Below are 20851 nucleotides of genomic sequence, written 5' to 3'. Positions count from 1 at the left end.
TCAAGCTGTCCGGAGCTAAGTACCCGTTACCACCACTAAATGACCAAACAACCCCCGGTACGAGGACATCAGTCACGCATGGATAAAGTTTTCCGAGAATCACTGGCGGTTATTTTCGTCATCCCATGGGATAAAACAAAATCCTACGGCTTTGCATCTCGTCACCGTAAGGATTAGGGGCAATCTTGTCATTTATCTCTCCCTCGTCGCGCTCCTCTGCCATTCTTCACGCACCTCAGCCGTCTCTCCTTCTCCTCCCTCCACGCCGTTTGAGTAGTTTATTCCGAAAACACCCTTATCTTTAGATAGATTTGCCTGCCTACTCCACTTTTGCTGTATTTGGGCTCAATAGGGCTAGGGATGGCAATGGACCGGGGCGGGGGACAAGGTCTCCACCCCCCCGCCCGGTCTCAAAATTCGAACCTCCATCCCCGCACCGGGATGGATTTTAACCTCCACCCCTGCCTCCATACCCTTTTCATGTCCTCCATCCCCGGTCCAAACGCCGATGAGGCGGGGCGGGTGCGGTTTCCCCTCGGTCTATTGCCATCCTTTAGAAGGATTGGGGATGAGATGGGATGGGGCGGGGCAAGGCAGGTATCATGACGGGGACGGGGCAGGGCAGGGCGGGGGAAAGCGTAAGTCCATCCTCCGCACGGGAATGGATTTTAACCTTCATCCCTGCCTTCATCCTCGTATAATGCCCTCCATCCCCAGTCCAAACGGGGCAAGGCGGGGTGGGGTCCCGCTTTCCCTGGTCCACTGCCATCCCTAAACAGGGCACGTTTTTTTTTTCTTTTTTCTTTTTATTTTTTGTACCCAACTAAAAGTCTTATAAGAAAACCCAAAGGATGGAAGGTGTGAAGTTGGAGGTTGAGAGAGTCAACTTGGGATCATGTTTTCAGAGCAGTGGAAAGTTTTTGGAAGCTTCAAGGAAAGATCTTAAACAAATGTTAGCCTCACAAATTCAAATCAAACCATTAATTTTGGTGACATATTGGGCCCATAAGATGGTTGGTGATTGAATGTGGCGATACTTTTTTTTTTCTTTAGGTTTATTCATAGGCTTTTATATAAAAAAAATATTTTTATTCGAAGAAACCCGTCTAGATGCAGAAACGGGTTCAGACGCGAAAACCTAGCCACGCCGTACTTACGGTCTCAGTCCATGTCAACGTAAAACTCTGAAGGCTTACTTTTTATAAACATCCCTGCAAACGCAAAACCATAACATTTAGAACACAAAAGGAGAAGCAAAGGTGTGAACAAAGATGAAGAAAAGAAAGAAAGCAGAAATGATGCATTATGTATAACGTGGTTAAGGTGATCTCTTTTTCTCTGTTAACAAAACAAACTGCTGCTCTTGTTTGGACGTTCCATTACACAGGTTGAGAGGTGTCACGTTGGTCTCCTGTGAAAGTGAGATTTTCTCAAGATTTTGTGATCACCGATTACAATCACATAAGTTTCTCACGACAACACAAGCTTGTGAATGTTGAACTTGTGATTACGGATCTGGCTTGGGATTCTATACACCTTTTACATGTTAAAGTTGATCACAAGTGTGAACTTATGCTATAGAATCAACAGGTGACAATCAAAGGTTGTTTCTCCTTGGCCCATTTAATGATAAGTTTTCTTGGGCTGACTGTTTTTTTTTTTTATATTTTGAACCTAACTGCGATGACTCTGCCTATCGTACTTACGATCGTTGTCCTGACAGCAAGAATCTCTATGGGCTTATCTCTCATCCTCGCAAGAATCTCTATAAGCTTATCTCTCATCCTCAGGTTGGCTTTGACCTTGAGTAAGATAAGAGCCCCCATGGGTATTCAACTTGAACACTTTAAGTGAGCCACCCAATATTGTCAGTGTTGGTATTGGCCCTGAATCTATTTTCAAAACATTTCAAGGAATTAGCCGATTCTGATTTTGACTTGATTTCATCTGAATCGGCAAGTCTTCAACCAAGGGATAACATATTTAAAAACTAATTTTAACTAATTTTAAATATTTTTTTAAAAATTAAACCAAATCAGCCATGTTTTTGGTATCGGTTTTGAGATGACACGGATTAGAGACCATACTTACAAATTGAACCCGCCTAACTAGGTCTGTAAAACCCTTGTGGGACCATACTTGCAAATGAATTGATAATTTTGAAAAGTGCATATAGTAATTTATACCATAGTGACAAATATCACGAGATTTATGAAAAATCTCGCGATAATATCGTGAGAAATTGCCTGAAAGTTTAAAACAACAAATTCTAGTGAGATTTTCAAAATATCGAAAGTTTTATGAAAAAAATATAAATACTGTGATTTAAATGTGATATTTACATTTTAAATTGCTATTTATCATAAAAAAAACCATGTGTTTTTATTTTTAAATAATTGTTATTAATATTTTCTTATAAAAATATTTTATTTATTTATTTATTACCGGGATTTTCCATTTTTAACGTTTGTCACTATGGAACTTTTGATAAAAGAGACTTTCTATTGATTATGAAAAGATTGATTGGTAATTATGAAAATAAAAATGTGGGAGCTTGAAGAAAAGTAGGATTTGTAGGGGATCGAGGAAAAACAGGGAAATGGATGAAAAGTAAGGCACCCCGACGTTGCTTTCTTCAAAGCATCCCAATCATGTGAGAAGACGGTCCACTTTCCTATTTAATAAAATTTCCCTTTTCCTTCTTTTCCACAAATCTCCAAAATGTCCAACTTTTTAACTTAATTACCGGGAACCACCAAAATATTTCGTACAAACTACAAATGCTTTTTCCTAACCGTGACAAAAGTTAAAAAACGTCAAGATAACGGTACTTGTATTCTCGTTTCAAATTGAAGGCTTCTTTATGGCACAAGATGTTTGGTAAAAAGGGAATAAATTAAAAATTAGAAAATTTATAGAAAAATAAAAATAAAATAAAGTTTTTAAAAGTAGAATTAATATAAACAATTTGTTTATCATTATACGAAGAAAAAAAAATCAAGTTGAGTTGAAAGACTAACCGACGTGCTAGGTTCTTGGCTTCTCGCCGAGCTAAGATCGCCCATCCGACAATGTAAAACCCAAAAGCCACCCCCTCACCTTGAGTAGGGGCGTCAATAGGTCAGCTTTAATTGACCCAGATCCGACCCGTAACAAACTCTATAGGGTTAGGGTTTGGTGATAAATAAGAAGGTCCATCATTTGAGTCTCCAACAATTAATCCAATAATAACGTATCCTATTTGACCTATGGATGAATATGCAAGCATACTTTTTATGTTTGTTTGTGTAAAACAATGAAAATCCTCAATATCATGCTAAGAATAGCCAGGATTTTAAGAAGACGATACCATTTGTTCGATGAAAAATAGAAAGGAATGTCGAAAATTCTGATTAATACATTAAGCCAGGTATGGTTTGTGAAACTTTATGTCAACCTCAGGCCCGACCTGAGTTCCAATTAAGATCCATAATTTTTTAGCATAAAAATAATAAAAATTATATATTGTTTTACCAGGTAAGGTCTGGTCTATATATGTAATCCTTATAGAATCCAGGTATTGTTTCTCTTATGGTAGATCCGATTTGACCCTAGTCAAGACCTGGTACCATCGTCTCAAATCAGGTTTGAGTTTGGTTCTACATAGGTTTGAACCAAACCCAACCCATTGATACCCTTAACCTTGAGGTAGGGATGCAAACGGTTCATATCTGAAAGAGCTAAATACTTTTGAGAGTCAGATCCGAAACAACCAAAATTTATCAAACCTCCTTCCTGGATACGACCCATTTGCATCCTTACCTTGAGGGAGACGTTGTTTTGGTGTCTACACAAGAGATGCTTCGGGGATTTGAACATGAGACACGAGGTACAGCAGTCCCTCGTGCCCATCACCCTAACCACTTGTGTGCCCCCCTCGGCGTTAATATCATGATATTTTTGTGATATTTTTGCTGAAATGATAATGTTTCTCTTAGTATTGACCATTTTGAATGGCGATGGACGTATCATGATTTTTTACGATATTTTTAAAATATCGCCTGTATTTTGAAGCTGTAGTCTTCATACTGTTTTATCTTTCTGTAAAAGTAGTGGTCGACGCACCAATGTCAAGAAAGGCTTTATTTTCTGCGTTTGAAATATTATTGTAATAAGGTTTTGATTTGATTATATTCCAACGATCAGAGGGAATCTAATTTCCAAGGAAAAGCAACTGTTTCTCTATTTTTGGGAAGCTCAAATAGTATAAGGCCTTTATCAAGTCCTAGGGGTGGCAATCGGGTCGGGTTGGCGGGTTGGCGTGTCAGCATACCTCAACCCGAACCCGACCCGTTTATTAAACGGGTTGGCTTAAGCCCAACCCGAACCCGCCTAAGAGGCGGGTTGGCGGGTCGGGTCAGAAATTGCCACCCCTATCAAGTCCCACCATTCAAGTTGGATGAGTGGACAATTATGGTGCAATGGAATCAAGAAGGTTGTGACAGAACCATAATAATATCTTAATCAGTAGCACCATAAGCATGACCTTAATAATGAATGATGCGCAATATTCCTATATCATTGTCTTATAAATGTTAAGCACAACAACCACAATTCTGCACATGCATGAGAAGAATGTCGTTAGAATAAAAAATAAAATCAAGCACATTAAACTCTCTCTCTCTCTCTCTCTCTCTCAGCATAGGCAATTAATTGAAGGTGAATAGTAAAAAAGAAAGAGACATGACAAAGGTAAAAGCATCAAAGTATTCATGGACAAAAAAGGGGTTGCCTTGAAGGATTATGGTTTAGGGTGCCTCTCTTAGGGTCTTGTTTTAGACTGCCCTGGATCTCATTTTATCCAGTTTAGACTGCCCTGGATCTCATTTTATCCAGTTTAGATCAATCAAATTCATTTCTTCCCATTTGAACTTGTGTGTATTCGGGTTAGGTATTTGGTTGAGTTTTGGACTTGTTACTTTGGTTTGGTTTGTTTGATATCAGATCCATTTTTGATTGATCCGTATTTGCTTTGATTTGTACTTGATCATATTTACACTGGACCTAACCCACCCATGTTGTTGGTACAAATGGTAGCCAAAAATAGGATTTAGGAAAATTGAGATCCCAAACTTAGAGGCATGTTTTTAAGATCGCTATCTTTAGAACTTCAATCTCCCCACTTCAGGATTTTCGAAGATGCGAACATGGTTTTTATGCAACTGAGCTCCCAGAATACAATTAGGCTTGGATCTCAAGAGCGTCACTGCTTTGCAAGATCAGGTGACCTCTCCCACACGTTGATTTTTGCAAGTCAAACAAGAGCAAAGAATAAAAAGAGAGAAAGCTTTATAATAAGAATATCTGATGAGCCAAAAGATGAAAATGAAGATATTTATAGACATTAGGAAGGTCAATACGTTTTGTGATAGATAATATTAAAGGTCACAAATCCAATGGTTTAAAAATTAGACAAAAATAACTCTGAATGGTCACATGCCTTTGACCAACAATCAAGGACCTTCAAAACTGTCCAACAGTCACAATGCCCCATAAACACCATACAAATGCCTTTTAAAGTCTTTCATATAGCCTAACCAATCAAGAAACAAAACTCAAAGACGACTTGGTAAAAAGGTCAAGGTATGATTAAAACAAACTTTGGCGCCTTTTGCCGCTGCAAGCATGTGTATGCATAAACGTCACATCCATTCATGCGAGAAGCATAACAACATTTGCAAGTCATCCTAAGACACAAGGGTTTTCAAAGTATAGGATAAAAAACAAAGACTATTTAATCCACCGAAAATATCTCCCTCTTAAATATGGGGCTAAACACATTTCAAAGCATTTTTTGTGAGAAGCAATCAAAATACAAAAACTTTACAAAGAATGTGAACTTTCTCATCATCAAAAGAAAAGAAAGAACATTTTTGAAACTTTTCTTAACAGTACTATGTAAGGGGGGACTTAGCCCCAAAATGGAGGATCTTGGACGTTTTTGGAGAAGTCCTCTTTTTGAGATCATGTTTTCTCTTTTCTTCTTCTTTCACATTTTTTTATAGTACAATCATTGAGATTGAAGATTGTCATTTGGTTGAACCCATCGCCTCCGGTCGTAGGGAACGTATTTCTCCCTTCGATCGTGAAATCTGCGGTTTCTCGAGATTCATGAGCTTATCAATGAGAGCCCAAGTCCTTCATGATTTCTGAGAAACCAATTGGGGCATTGATCCCAAGATGACTCAGGCCCAATTCAGCTATACACGAATTTTGAATCCAACTGCTGTACTTATGTGCAAGGGTGCTAATAAATTGTACCTTGGGCGCCCATTTTTCTCTCGAGCACCATTTGTACAATTTTGAAGAATTTTATAGAAATAGTAGAATAAATTAGGCAGGAAATGGTATACAAAAAAGAAAAAAGAAAAACAAGTGAGTAGCGTTATTAGTGATTAAAAAAGGTAAAATCACTTTTTAAGTCCATTAACATATAAACGGTTCCCAGTTATCCAATTGCCTTAGAGGATATAACCTTGACAATATGCTCAAGCACATGACATTCATCTAATGAGCTAATCCTACACATACCATCATAATGTACATAAGAATGTCCAAATGAAACAATGTGCAACGATCATGCATGTCTAAAACAACACACAATGGATTCTTTATGATAGTTTTCATCTGAATGATCCAAATTGCGATATTATGACCGATCATATAAAGGTGGGATAATATTTGCTACAAATGCTTGTACCCACGTCTTTTTTTTTTCTATTTTTGTTGTTTTTTTAAAACTAATCTTACAAATGTGATCTACATGATTTGCTTAGGAAGAATCGACTCTTGAATCATCTAATTACGCCATATAGGCAGGGTTTTATAAGGCTTGAAAAATTAATAGCTGCAATTATCTTACAAACACCTAAAATTACAATCCAACTGTTGATTCTTAGTATTTTGATGATGTTAAATCCATTTTGATTGGATTAAAATAACCTAAGTTATGATGATCTACAGGCGTTCATACCTACAAACATTTGTAATAAGTGAAGAAGCAAGTGTTAAAAAGTAGTGTGAAGCGGAAAGGGAAATTCATTTTAGAAGTGATTGTGGAAAAGAGTGGGAAGCAAAAATAATAAATATTAACATAAAAATCACAAAGCAAGGGGAAACGAGTAGAAAACAAGGGAAAACCAAAGGGAAGCAAGAGGAAAGCAAATTGAGAAGCGAGTGGGAAACCGGATTTCCAAAAATAGGAAGCGAGTTTCCCCTTAGGGGAAGCATGGTACTTCCTGCTTAGGAAGTGTGAGGCGCTTCCAGTAACTATGGTCCTGGTACAAACTTATGCTGGTTTTGAGCTATCTCAGGATTGAATTCTGATGTTTGACCCCATATGAAACGTAAAGGAGCTGTCTAAAAAGATTTCTAATGTGTAAAGCGCAAAGCACAAAACGTTTAAGAAGCATGAGAGGAGGAAAGTAAGAAGCCGCAATAAAAGTGAGCAGAAAGTAACAAAAAAATGCAGATACAACCTGTTGTTACTAAAATACATCTAAGCCATTTGCCCAAAAATATCTATTATATGTAGGCTTTACAATAAAATAAATACTAAAAAAACAAATTTTCTAGCATAAGTGCGTTTCATACTTCATATTTGGAAGAAGTGAGCTTCCCATGAAGTTTCAAGTGCGAAAGAAGTGTGGTTTGTGCTTTTGAAGCGAGTTTATGAGGTTGGTAACTATGGTTTGACAACCAGTGCCTAAAGTAGAGAGAGAGAGAGAGAGAGAGAGAGAGAGAGAGAGAGAGAGAGAGAGTTCAGCTCATTTTGGAACGAGGTATTGAGATGGCAATATACACAAGCTTTCTCCTTTTACATAATATCATCATCTCTCTCGCTTTGCAAACAACAAACATGCAAACAATCATCCTCCTACATGGAGGTTGGGAGGTGAACTAAAAAGAGAAAACCTCCATGGTCCACTTGAAAAACAAAGAACATAACCAACAAACTCTCTCTCTCTCTCTCTCTCTCTCTCTCTCTCTCTCTCTCTCTCTCTCTCTCTCTACGGTAAGTCCCAATAACGCACAACCAGATACTGAAAGAACAGTATCCGCACCAGCCACCAAAGATCACAGACGAAGTGTAAGATCTGGCTTTGAAGAATCATCAAGCAGTTGCATGGCGCTCATATCCGGGTTCCTTGGTGGTCCCTGAATCTGAAAACCAACCTCCCTCTCTCTGTTGCTCACATTCACCGTCTGTTGAAAACTTCCCGGCCAGTATAGCTCCACTCCGTCGCCGTCCATGAAAACCGGCAACCCGACATACCCACCACCTTCAAATCTTGCACCACCTCTACTAGCAGCCTTGTCAAGAACAGAACTGTGCATCAGAGAGTGAGCCTTGATCCCAAGAGACCCGTATACGGTTCCGTGTAGAGGCAGTGATGCTAAGCTTGCATATCTCTCTGAGAACAAACCCATTCTATGGGCTCTTTTTGCAAATGTCCTCTCCCTCTTATGAGCATTCTGGTGACCACCCAAAGCCTGAGAACTAAAGAATTTGCGATCACAGTAGTTGCAAGAAAAGATCCTGGGCTCAGATGGTGGGGAAGCATGTGCAGGTCTGGAATGATTGATGCCACTGCTGCTCTCACTTGTGCTTGACATTGAAACACCTGCTGGAACCATCGGACCCACGTTTTTCTCCTTGGAAGCATTGGCATTGGTGACATCATTGTTACAGTTGAGTGACAGGTCCAGGGAGACTGATTCAGATTTTAATTGGAAATTGAAGAGGGGGAGAGCTGGGGAGGAAGTAGCACCCCTTGAAATTTCTTGGGAGGTTTCTTGATTGGATTTGTTGGAGGCAACCTGGCTGCTAACAACTGATTCTTCTTCAGAGGAATTTTCAGCTTCAAGCTCTACTCCGGTACTGTTCATCATTTTCTTACTGAACAGAGAGCTTTCAGGTGTTTCTTTTTTGTTTTGGCCACTCTTCACTGCATTTGGAATGAGAAAGAATCTTCAATTGCTTTACTGGAGGTGAAAAGACAATTCAACCATGAATACAACATATTCCACTTCAGAAATAGCAAGCAGACCAAAAGTCCAAAAGGAAAACCACATACTATTTATCTCTGTTCAGCGTCTAGTACATGGTCTTCACCTTTGGAATAAACATACATCAATAGTATACTGTACAGTAAAGTTTATCCAATCAATGGTGAACTACTATTTATTCCTATTTATCAATTTTGATGTATGGAGAACGGTTTTGACTGCTTATTCACTCAAATATTGATAATACTAATTTATGATTATGATAATTGCAACACTTTCGGTATATGTTTCAAATGTTCTTTTTAGAGACAAGATACCATGACACATCATGGATATAGTCAAACCATATCCTCATGATAATTTCCTCTTTGCTTGACAGGCGTTTTCCAATAAAATTCTTCTTTTTTTCACAACCAACCACCCTGAAAGCTGAAAACCAAGTACTTTCTCACATCCCAAGTTCATCATTTTCTTCCCCATCACATAAAGGTATCCGGCAAGCACCCAAGAGAAACCTTGCCAACTTCTACCAGCAGAAGCAGATTCCTGACATTGATGGAATCTAGAATTGATTTCTTAAACTTACATAAAAGAATCAATTGTCATTGCCTCTGTTCTTCATATTCTAGTCTGTTTTTGAGAAACAACCATTCTCTGGACAAGATGCTGCACAAATTTAACTGAGAAATTTTGAGGGCACTGTTTAAACAAAACTGATGGGCCAAAGGACAACCATCACAAGACTTGAGCATCACCATCTCTATAACATTAAATCAATGGATCATGAATCAATCATCAGGCCAAGATCACATAATGGATCTCTTCTATGTTGATAATAAATGAGATGAAGAGTAGCCATTCTTTTGAGGCACAAACAACCATGTTGCTAAAATTTTGAGGCAACCGTTACAAGATAATCTAGTCCAGCGGGTAAGTTGTACTCTTTTGTTACAAGCACCAAGTATTATTCTGGACTTCTGGACAAATCACTAAAGGAACTACAAAACTATTTTTTGGGTAACTGAGAAGAATAAAGTCATTAAAAGTGATGTGCAGCATCAATTTGCATGGAAAATCATACTTGAACACATTGTCAAGGATATCGGTTAAAATTCATAAATAACATCTTATTACTCTCACATATATTTCAACAAAGTTCTTATTCACATTTCAAAAAGAATAAGACAAAACATAAGGGCATCGCCTGAATAAAATGTTTAAAGTACAACATAAGGACCCAATGCAAGGAAAGCAGTAAAGATTATGGAATTGATTGCTTTCAATTTTCTGATGGATATCTGAAAGTCCATTCCCAAGTTCAACCTAAGGAGAAAACTTTTTGTTTAATAGATATTTTCTAGCCATCTAGATAAGAATTATTACCATAAAAGTTTGGAAATATAATGAAGGTTATCTCTTTACCAAAATCTACAAGTTTGAGCGAGTTAGACAGCCTATGACAAGTGTCACAAGATTTCATATGGAGTTTTAGTGTTTTGAAAGTTATCACAAACTCCATTTCTTTTTCAATAAAAAAGAATATAGTCTCTACTCTTCATCCTTTAAGATTGACAACAAAAATATCCTGGGCAATTCAGAAATTTATGAAGAGCAAGTAAAACACAACAAAGTCATTCGAAAAAAAAAATACAGATGAAGACAATGGAGAACTGAAGGATATCATAAGGATGTAAGTGGACAGAATTTTTATTTCGCAGCATATATCGGAGGTCTTCCAGAAAAGACCCAGATGATAAATCTGTGGTAAAACATCTCTTATATGAATTGCAGCCATTAACAAGGGAAGGCTTTCGTATAAACATAAAAATATACATACATAATAGATACATGCAACCTATTATTATGTACGCACATGTACGTAAGAGAGAAATTCTATATAAATGTAGAAAAATAAGTACAGATACCAACAAATTCCGTAGATTTTCCTGTGAACTTATCATTTTATCCAGGCGGTAACAATAGTATCTTGTACCCGGACCGGTGGCTTACTTAGATTACAAGAATCACATTTATATTCATCAGACTTTCTCACTTATACTCATAAATATGGGAACATTTTCAAACATTCATAAAATTCTTTTTGACATAGCTTTCCAAGATTGTTTGGATATCTTCTAAGAACTCTGAAAATATCCACACCACAGGCTTTGCTACCATTATTCAAACCCTGACTGACTAGGCATAATTGCACATGATCACAATAGGATACCTCCAACATATCATGCTCACATGACATTGGCATTATCAAGCACAAAACCTCTCTGCAGTCTCTGCTAAAGCCTCTTGGGCATGAAATTCTCTAATAACTTCAAAAGTCACACCAATCATGTTTTACAGTAGTCAATGAAGATTAGGATATATATTAGTCTCAGATACTAACTTAGAATATATGGTTTGCTTTTTATTCTATTGACATTTTTTATAATAAATTAACCCACATGTAACATTTATGACAACCCTATAACTCTGCCCTGTAATGGGGTTGATTCACATACTATAGGAATTTATTTTTCACTAAGCAATTTGATTTATCAAGATTCAAAAGTATTGATTCAATAAATTTCTAACTCTCGATTAGCAAAAGGCAATCCATTTTAGAAGGCTGTATACTTTATATCTATTCCTGCTTATTATGTCATACTTGGAGCCATGGTCTCAACTTTTTCAATGAGGGTTCACTATTTTCTTTTCACTCGTTCAAGCTGTCCAAACAATTTCTGTATAGGTTTTTGCTTTTTCTTTCTTTTCAATTCTTTTTTTTCAACAATTGCTTGCATGATTTCCACAATTCCAGCTACTCAGGCACTTAACACTAAGCACCTGTTGCTGATTGAGGGGAATCTCTGTTGTTCTAACCTATCTTGTAGAAGATTTTGGAATTTGACAAAAACTTTTGAGAACTTTTATAGCATATCTTGTTTAAGACATTCCAGAGAGCAACAATTTTAATGGACTTACAAGACAGAAGTGAAGAATAGGAAAAAGAAAGAAGTTACTTCAATGACTTATGTCTAAGCATCAAGAACACATGTCGATCTCACAATACTAGATGCTACCACATTTTCCTTTTTCCACATATAGTGATACTAGTCAAAAGTTCAGCAATCATTGTCACTAATGGCCAAATATCAGAACATTGTTTTGGAGGGGCCAATGTTCTAAACAACTTAAGATGGTGTAGCATCTCAAATTTTCAGAAGAGACATGAAAGAAAGCTTCTGCTCTAATGGTCAATAATTTTTCAGTCTCTGTGCTAAACATATATAGGACATTTGACAAGTAAGAAAGCTATTATCATGCTTTGACAAAAAACCCGCCCTGAACCAGATAACTAGATGTTTTTCTATACAACACTAAACCAAGCATACAAAACATATCCAATGGAAGAATAACTTTGAAAGCGATCTTCAAGAACAAGAGCTTATACACTAGTGGCTTCGAGTAATCAAACCACATCCAGTTATTAGTGCACATTTAATAGCACCAAGAAGTGTGTCAACAGCCTGTCCCGATGAAACCAAAGTACATCTAGTGACCCTGCATTGTCATTGGCAATAATCACCAAGTTAATGCACTAGTCAGAAGGAAATTCTAGTCCATTGATATGACAAAATTAAGCAACGACCTGAACATCAAAGAAATGATTTAAACCATCATGGTAGCATAAAGATAATGGTTTAGAAACCAATATAACAAGGAAAAAAAACTATAATGTTACCAGGAAAAAAATACTATCACTAAAAGCATGATATAATTGCTGGTACAACACAAGGTATATGGGAACTAAGAAGCAGAATGTCCAAAAACTAGCTTAAAAGCGCACACAAGAAACAGCAGACTACATATTTATTTTTGTAATTTCACAGCCAATAATCCACCTCATCTCCCAACAGCTACAACCATCTCATAACAAGTGATGACAAGCTAAGGCATGTGATGGATAAAAAACAAGGTCTTCATCATCAAAGGACGGCTCCGAGTAATCTTCTTCTCACCCACCATCAGATGCCTAGCAATTCTTCAACAGATGACCAACACAACCACAAAAAGGGATTTGCCTTCAGAACATCAAAGAGGGCCAGAGATTAGAATATTTTAGGAACAACCTCGTCCACTCCTCCGAACGCAACAGAGGGAACCAACTGCAGCTCAAAGCAATTGAATTTCAACCAGTGGCGTCACTCCACAAGAAACCATGGTGGCCTAGAAATGCATCGGCTAACATATCACAAGACAGACGAACATGCTACCTCCATCAAAAGAACACAACCAAGTCAACAAGCCAGCATGGTCTATACAATTACAAGGTTCTATAAATCCAAACAAACCCAGAAGAAACTTCTCCTTCAGTCTCCACTGAGAAACACCACACTGCATTAGCACACTTCCAATATCACGAAAACCCAATAATCAATCAGAAAAGATGAAAACCAACACCTAAAAACAATTGACAAAGAAAATCTAGAAGTACAAAAACACAACTCATGATCCAAATCAAACCACACAATCATGTACCTATAATTCAACAAGACCAACCCTTATAAATCATAACCAACAGCATCCCTAAAAAAAAAAAAGAAATTTCCATAATTTAATAAAGAAAAAGAGCACATAAAACATCCAAATACAAATCCAACTTGCTAGGAGAGGAAGGATGAACCTCGCATACTTTAGCCCAAGTAGCTCCCCACATCCATAAAACCAGCAATTTCCCTGCTTCCTACTTCTGATCACATGAAAGTGCTTGCTTTTGGAGAGAGAGAGAGAGAGAGAGAGAGAGAGAGAGAGAGAGAGAGAGAGAGAGAGAGATGTATCTGTGTGGGCAGTGATGACCACCTTATGTTTGTGGTATGTTTGTGAGCAGTAATGGTTAATTATGGCAAGCAAGCCATGAAACTACACTGGTGGAGGAGGCTGGCTCTTGGTGTGGCCAGAGACTCAGGGTGAGGTCAGGCAAGGAAGGAGGGCAACAGCAGCAGCACAAATAAGGCAAAGGGAGATGACACTTATAAATTTTGGGTAGCCTTTCTTTTCAATTCAAGTGGTCCATTTCTTTCTCTCTGATTCCACACTGCTCCCTTTAATACAGTTGCCAGTCCTCATACCCTTATCTACGTACACACACACTCTGACATTGTACTATTTGCCTTGCTTCTTTTCCCCACATTTTTGTTGGTATTGTTTAACAGTACCCACAATCCTATAAACACAAATTCGACAGATACCAATCAAGTAAAAAGAAATTATATTTTTTCCATTTTTTCAAGCTATCTGAGAAGTGTGGTTGAAGTGAGCAGCCTCAACTTGATGAAGCAACAGGATTGTACGTGCTTAGGTGTACCTTGTGCGATGGTGGCATCTCAGTGTGGATGCACAGACCCACTCTGGCTGATGGGTACCACGTTGGACATATTCTGTTGCACTTTTCCTAACGGAAATCGAACAGAAACCAAGCAGAGGACGCCTACCATCCATTGCCTTCAGGCTCAACCCAGTGGTTTTGATATACTAACGACTATGATATGCCCAAAATCATACATACACAAATCTCTCTCTCTCTCTCTCCATATATATATATATATATATATATATATATATATATATATATATATATATAAAGGGAGAGAGAGAATATGAACCACAATATATGAATACAAAAAGTGATGGTATTTTTGAAACTTTGTTACTTTTTAACAAGTCAAACCCTCCAGGATCATAGACCTAACAGAATTGGGGCTTACCCCTTACCCCCAAGGCATCGCCACACTACAAAAGACCTTATTTATCTTAAAAGTAACTATTTCAAAAAATATCGTTTCATTCAGAGTGGTTTCGTCATACGTTAGACTCTAAAGTTGGTCGTCTCTCTCACCGGACATAATGTAACGCTCTCAAAATCTTGAACTTGTAATTTTTTTTTTAAAAGCTTTGTAATTGTTCATTTTTAAGAGTTTAAAATAGCAGTTCAACAAAAAATGATTTTTGAAATGACAAGTCAATGGACTTTGAATGCATTATAGGTGAACTTCCTTTACACAACGGATTTGTAACTCTGTGCATTCATTCAAACCAAATAGATTCAAAATGAGGTTTTAAAGTTTATACGAAAAGTAGAATTTTAAAGAAACCCTTATACCAAATTACAAAAATATTATCAAGAGCAAAACGTTAGAGAAAAAATCTCATCTTGATATTATCACGTCATCGTGTCATCACTTGTCGTACCATCTTAATCATTACATGTACCCATGAAACAGGTCAGACTTATAAAAATATGAAGGTACATAAAAATTAAAAATTCAAAACAAAACTAACATATATGTTGTTCCTTTCGTGATGTATAGTTCAGAATAAGCAAAATGAGCATGATAACCTTGTTTTGATATTAATTGTTTTGAGAGTACGCACAGGAGAAATATACAAACAACTGAGACTGCTCAGAAGTTTATTATTCTATGTATTTTGATACTCCGGATAACTAGTTGAGTCCGCTTCTAAGAAGACGGTCAATAACCGAGAGAGAATTTCTCATAGACCACTTGTTCAAGGGGATGCATTCATACTTCTGCAGAAGTCATTGAGACCTATCACCTAGGATAATTTTTGGTAGCCCAGTCCCCTAACTCTGATGATCGGAGACACCGAGTTCAATTGTTATTCAAGAAGCGTAGTTGTTAATAACCTATCCATCGAAGTTTTTGTACCTTCACATCATCTCTCTTGATGGAACCAAATAGATGAATGAGTATGTAAGGTTTTATTTTAACTGACAACCCATTATACATGCTTTGGTCTTTCAAACCAACTCGAGCATCTTGCTTGTGAAGACGATTATCACTATTTATGTAATTTTTTTTTATCATTGTGCATTTACATGCTACAAGGTTATCATAAACCTCTCATCTAATCATCGTACTACTAACATGTCGTGCATGTCTGATAGTATCGTTACGATGAGAGGAGTATCAGTTTCTCAGAAAGAAACTCTATCATTCTTTAAAAATCTCAAAGTCCTGTATTTCAGGTCGGGGATATCTGAGTCATTTCAGATACTAAAACAAAGGATCGTACGTACCACTTAGGGCTACACAGTCGAAGACTTTTCGTTATGTAGGGTTGAGTGAAAGACTTAGTTGTGAATATGCAAACGCTAAATATTTGTTTTTGCTTTTCGAAACAATGAATATTATGGGCTTTATATCTAAGTCATTTCAGATACTAAAACAAAGGATCGTACGTACCACTTAGGGCTACACAGTCGAAGACTTTTTGTTATGTAGGGTTGAGTGAAAGACTTAGTTGTGAATATGCAAACGCTAAATATTTGTTTTTGCTTTTCGAAACAATGAATATTATGGGCTTTAAAATTTTGCATGTAAAATTCCCTTTTTCTTTAAAGACTTGGCGAGTATGCATAAATCTACGTCTTTAAATGCAAGCATAATGCAAAGTAGGCAAGAGTATGTAAAATTGTGTACCTTACAAAGTTATATATATGTATACATGATACATATATATCAAAGCATAAGCATGTACACATTACAACGCGGCGACAATGTAAATGACATAAAGCTAGACTCGATGTATGAAACCACACATCAAGCCAAATAAATTACTTAAGATGTGCATTATGTATGAAACCATAAATCGGTTAAGTAAATTATGTAAGCAGTAGCCTGTGCACGTAACAGCGCGGCGGCAAAGTAAATGACATAAAGCCAGACTCAATGTGTAAAACCACACATCGAGCTAATAAACTATGTAAGCGATGCACGATGTACGAAATCATACATTGGCTAAATAAATTACGTAAGCAGCAGCCTGTGCACGTAACAACACGACGACAAAGTAAATGATATAAATTTTAAATAGATAAGAATACACAAAATTGCATCCTTGAGTTTAAAAGCATATATATATACATATAAATTAGAAATATTCTGTCATTTGTCCTCATATGCAACTTTTTTCTACCTCAAAGATGGTCGAACTTGCTGAAGATTTTGAGTGTAGATTTTCAAGGGCTTGTGCCTTGATGCGCGTCTGTTGCACCAATGGGGTATGCTAAAAGATATTTTATTGTATTGCGAAAGAAACGATATAACCATTTTAATTTAACGAGTAAGCAATGTTTGCATTGCAAGGGTCAAACCCGAACCTAGTCAGGCTTAGTACCAAAAAGATGGATTGTGCCAAACTCAACTCGACTAAGCCAAGTAAGAGGCTACCAAAAGTTGTCCCTTGATTGAGTCAGCCTCAGTTTAAGAAGATTGAGTCGGGCTCATGCCAAGGGTGAACCAAGCTGGGCTTGGTGCTAGCTGGGCTCAGCTTGGCTGTGCTTGACTTGCAGAAGGTGAGGATCGAGCTAAGCTTGATAATGACCAAGCTCAACTTGGTCGGGCCTACCCAGTATGGTTGGGCTATTGTCATAGGCAGTGGTCAGCCCACGGTTGGGCAGGCCACAACCGAGCCAGGCTCGGTTCCTACGCAAGAGGGGAAACAAAGGGGAGGGGGTGGGCTCGACGGTCAGGCCGAGCCTGACCTGGCCACTTTCGGGTTGCTAGAAAAACGCAAAGACAAGAGAGGGAGTAGAGGGCTCAGCCTGGTAGCTGAGCCAGGATTGGCCCCTAACCTAGATGAGAGAGAAGAGCAAGAGGGGTGGCGCCCCCTCCTCTGCCTTGGGTTAACAGGGAGATGAGAGAGGGCAGGAGTGTTGGGGCTCCTTCCTGAGTTAACAAAGAGACAAGAGTGAGGGAAGGAGCGCCAATGCTTTTGCCTGAGCTAACAGAGAGACGAGAGAGAAGGCAGGAGGGGCGACACCCTCCTGCCGTGGGGTTAACAGAGGGAAGAGAGAGGTTTGGAGGGGAAGCACTCTCTTGCCAGAGGTTACACCACAATAAAGCAGTGGATTAGCGACGACCACATTCCGTCGCTATTCCGTCGCTAATCCATCGCTAACTGGTTTAGCGACGGATTAGCGATGACGAGGCGATGGTATGCTTACGTCGCAAATTTTTTGACGCTAACTGGCGACAAAATAAATTTGTCGCCAGGTCCGTCGCTAATTGCGATGGAATAACGAGCGATGTATTCTGTCGTCAATCCGTCGGTACTAAACAACGACCTCGGCTTGGCGACGGATTTACGTCTGTCGCTAAGCCGTCGCTAGATTTATATGCATAGCGACGGATGTTTCCGTCGCTAATCCATCGCAAACACGAAAAAAAATAAAAAAATTATTTGAAAATTAAATATCGAGAACATTACAATTTATATTTCCTGTACAATTTATATTTCCTGTAAATAAAAAGCAAACTACATAAAAAATTCCATATAAAATGAATCTACAACAATTAATCGTTCCACCTTAAAATTAACAAGTTTAATTATTTACAATTCAACAATTACAATTAGGGAACAAAAAAATATAACTTCTTCAACACAGTTCTCTAATCATCGCCAAGATTTTGTGTGTCTTCTTGTTCATTGCATTTATATGTCCCTTCAGCTCCGCTACGCTGATTATCGCTAGCAGCCTACACAAGAAAAGAACAGTCAGTATTGATAAACAAAATATAATGAAATAAATTACACACTATATGTGATTCTATCATGTGCTCATATGTGTTCTAAGGCAATAAAAAAACTTTATATGTGATTCTATCATGCTCATATGTGCTCTAAGGTAGGCAAAGCAAAAAACTTTATATATGATTCTATCATGAATGATATATGTTTTAAGGCAATAAAAAAAACTCTATATGTGATTTTTGGCATGCTCATATGTGTTTTAAGGTAGTCAAAAAACTGAATATGTGATTATAACATGCTCATATGTGTTCTCAGGCAGTCAAAAAACTGAATATGTGATTATAGCATGCTCATATGTGCTCTAAGGCAGTAAAAAAAACTTTATATGTGATTCTATCATGCTCATATGTGCTCTAAGGCAGGCAAAAAACTTTATATGTGATTATAGCATGCTCATATGTGTTCTAAGGCAGGCAAAAAACTCTATATGTGATTCTATCATGCTCATATATGCTCTAAGGCAGGCAAAAAGTTATATATGTGATTTGATTATGCTCATATGTGTTCTAAGGCAGACAAAAAACTGAATATATGATTATACCTGAGAGGGACCTGCAATCGAAGATCCTCTGTTCAGCACAAGATTGTTGATCTCATCTTGGAGAAAGGGGGCGACGGTGTCATGGAAGTAGTCATCCAGTGTGTCCTTAATGATCTGACGTACATCATCACCGGAAAGAATAGGCTGCTGCTTGGAGCTTATGTCAGCGCAAGAAGTCTGTGAGCCGTAACTGGAAGAAGCAATAACTAGTGAAGTGTTCATATTACTCCCAAAGCCGAATACGTGACCTTTTTTGGGTTCACCTGCTGCAGTCACCCATGCTGCAGGATCAAATGATGGATGCTGAGTAGCGTCATCGCCATATCGCTCTACCATCTGTTGCTCATATGCCTCATACAAAATAATATTTGAAGTATGCATTAATAATTAATGATAACATTATGATAACTTGCATATTGCAATGATTATTAATAGAATAAATGCATACCGTTGTCGTTCTCGCCTTCTCTGATACAAAGACTCCCGTGGTCTTCCGTTTATGTGTTTCAACAAACACATTCTTATATGGTACAATGCCTCCTTTTTCTGCTTCCTGTGAAGTTAAAGGACAAAAGATTTAGTTCATAAGTTTGCAACAATACTTATAAAATTAATATTATATATTGATGAGTTACCATTTTCTTCAGGTGGCTCCCAAATGTCTTAGATCCACCTGTGTGTAGATGGGCTTCGGGCATTTTCGCTCGATTTTGTGCAGCCTTCGCAGAGCGATTTCGAAATGCATTTTTCGCTCACTTATCGCACATTTCACCCCAATAATCTCTTCTGATAGTAATAGGCCCATGGCCCTTCCACTGTAGTGGATCATCTATTACGCCAGATACTTTTTTTGCTGCAGTCTTCATATTGTGCAGCATGTCTGCAAATCGATTGACAGTCACCTTCTGTCACACCTTCCTTGCATCATTTTCTTCCACCGTAGTTGCGAAGCGATTCGAAGCCTATAAATATTTTCAGAAAGTTAGTAGACATTACTTAAAAAAAATAAATATGAAACACATTAACTATGAGGAACAGCTGTATACCGTGAATGAGGACCACAATCTGTCTAACACCTCCTTTGGGTACTCTTTCCATTAAGCAACCGGTCCTGGTAGATGTTGAAGAAGTGAATTCTTAATCTCCCGTACTACTTCTTGTGGTTCAAACCTCGTGCTGCACATGAATTTGTACACAGTAAATATCAATATAAAATATTTATAAGATATGCAATAATTGAAAATGAAATACTTACGGTCGATTATCGATATACACTATTCGAATGAGTCTTCTTGTGCCAGACTGAGAAGACCATATTTTCTGTCTTGGCTCATGACTTGTGTGATCAACTGGTGTAGGTGGGTCGTGTACAGGCGAAACATTATCTGTAAAAAAATACGTTAGAAATTCTCAGAATGCGCATTTGAACTAATCAAGCATCCAATTAGTTAAATAATATACCTATCACAGGAGCCCGTGAAGATAAAGGCTGGGCCTGACTACTACTGGATGAGCGACCACTATAACCTCCATGAACCATATTCTAACAAATAACATATGTCATACAATACATTCAAATAATTCACATCAAGTATTACAATACATTCAAGTCATTCGCATCAAGTATTATAATAATTCAAATCATTCGCA

At 37.7% G+C, this 20851-nt stretch overlaps 1 protein-coding gene across 1 annotated transcript; it reads right to left on the bottom strand.

The window, feature by feature from the left end:
- Positions 1 to 8115: 8115 nt before the first annotated feature.
- On the bottom strand, positions 8116 to 13611 carry LOC149812360 (zinc finger protein 7-like). The gene is made up of 2 exons (XM_089993036.1): positions 13585 to 13611; positions 8116 to 8987 (listed from the first exon to the last, which is right to left on the bottom strand). The coding sequence occupies exon 2, from the start codon at positions 8929 to 8931 to the stop codon at positions 8116 to 8118; it is 816 nt and encodes a 271-aa protein (XP_089849162.1). The 5' UTR covers positions 8932 to 8987; positions 13585 to 13611.
- Between the last annotated feature and the right edge of the window lie 7240 nt (positions 13612 to 20851).

The sequence above is a fragment of the Nuphar pumila genome, chromosome 17 (assembly GCF_984573655.1).
Source record: "Nuphar pumila chromosome 17, dmNupPumi1.hap1.1, whole genome shotgun sequence".
In the NCBI taxonomy this organism is placed as follows: Eukaryota; Viridiplantae; Streptophyta; class Magnoliopsida; order Nymphaeales; family Nymphaeaceae; genus Nuphar; species Nuphar pumila.
This window is presented reverse-complemented; position numbering and strand designations above follow the sequence as displayed.

Coding starts and splice junctions, on each gene's coding strand:
- LOC149812360 (XM_089993036.1), bottom strand. CDS start 8,931: ATGATGAACAGTACCGGAGTAGAGCTTGAAGCTGAAAATTCCTCTGAA.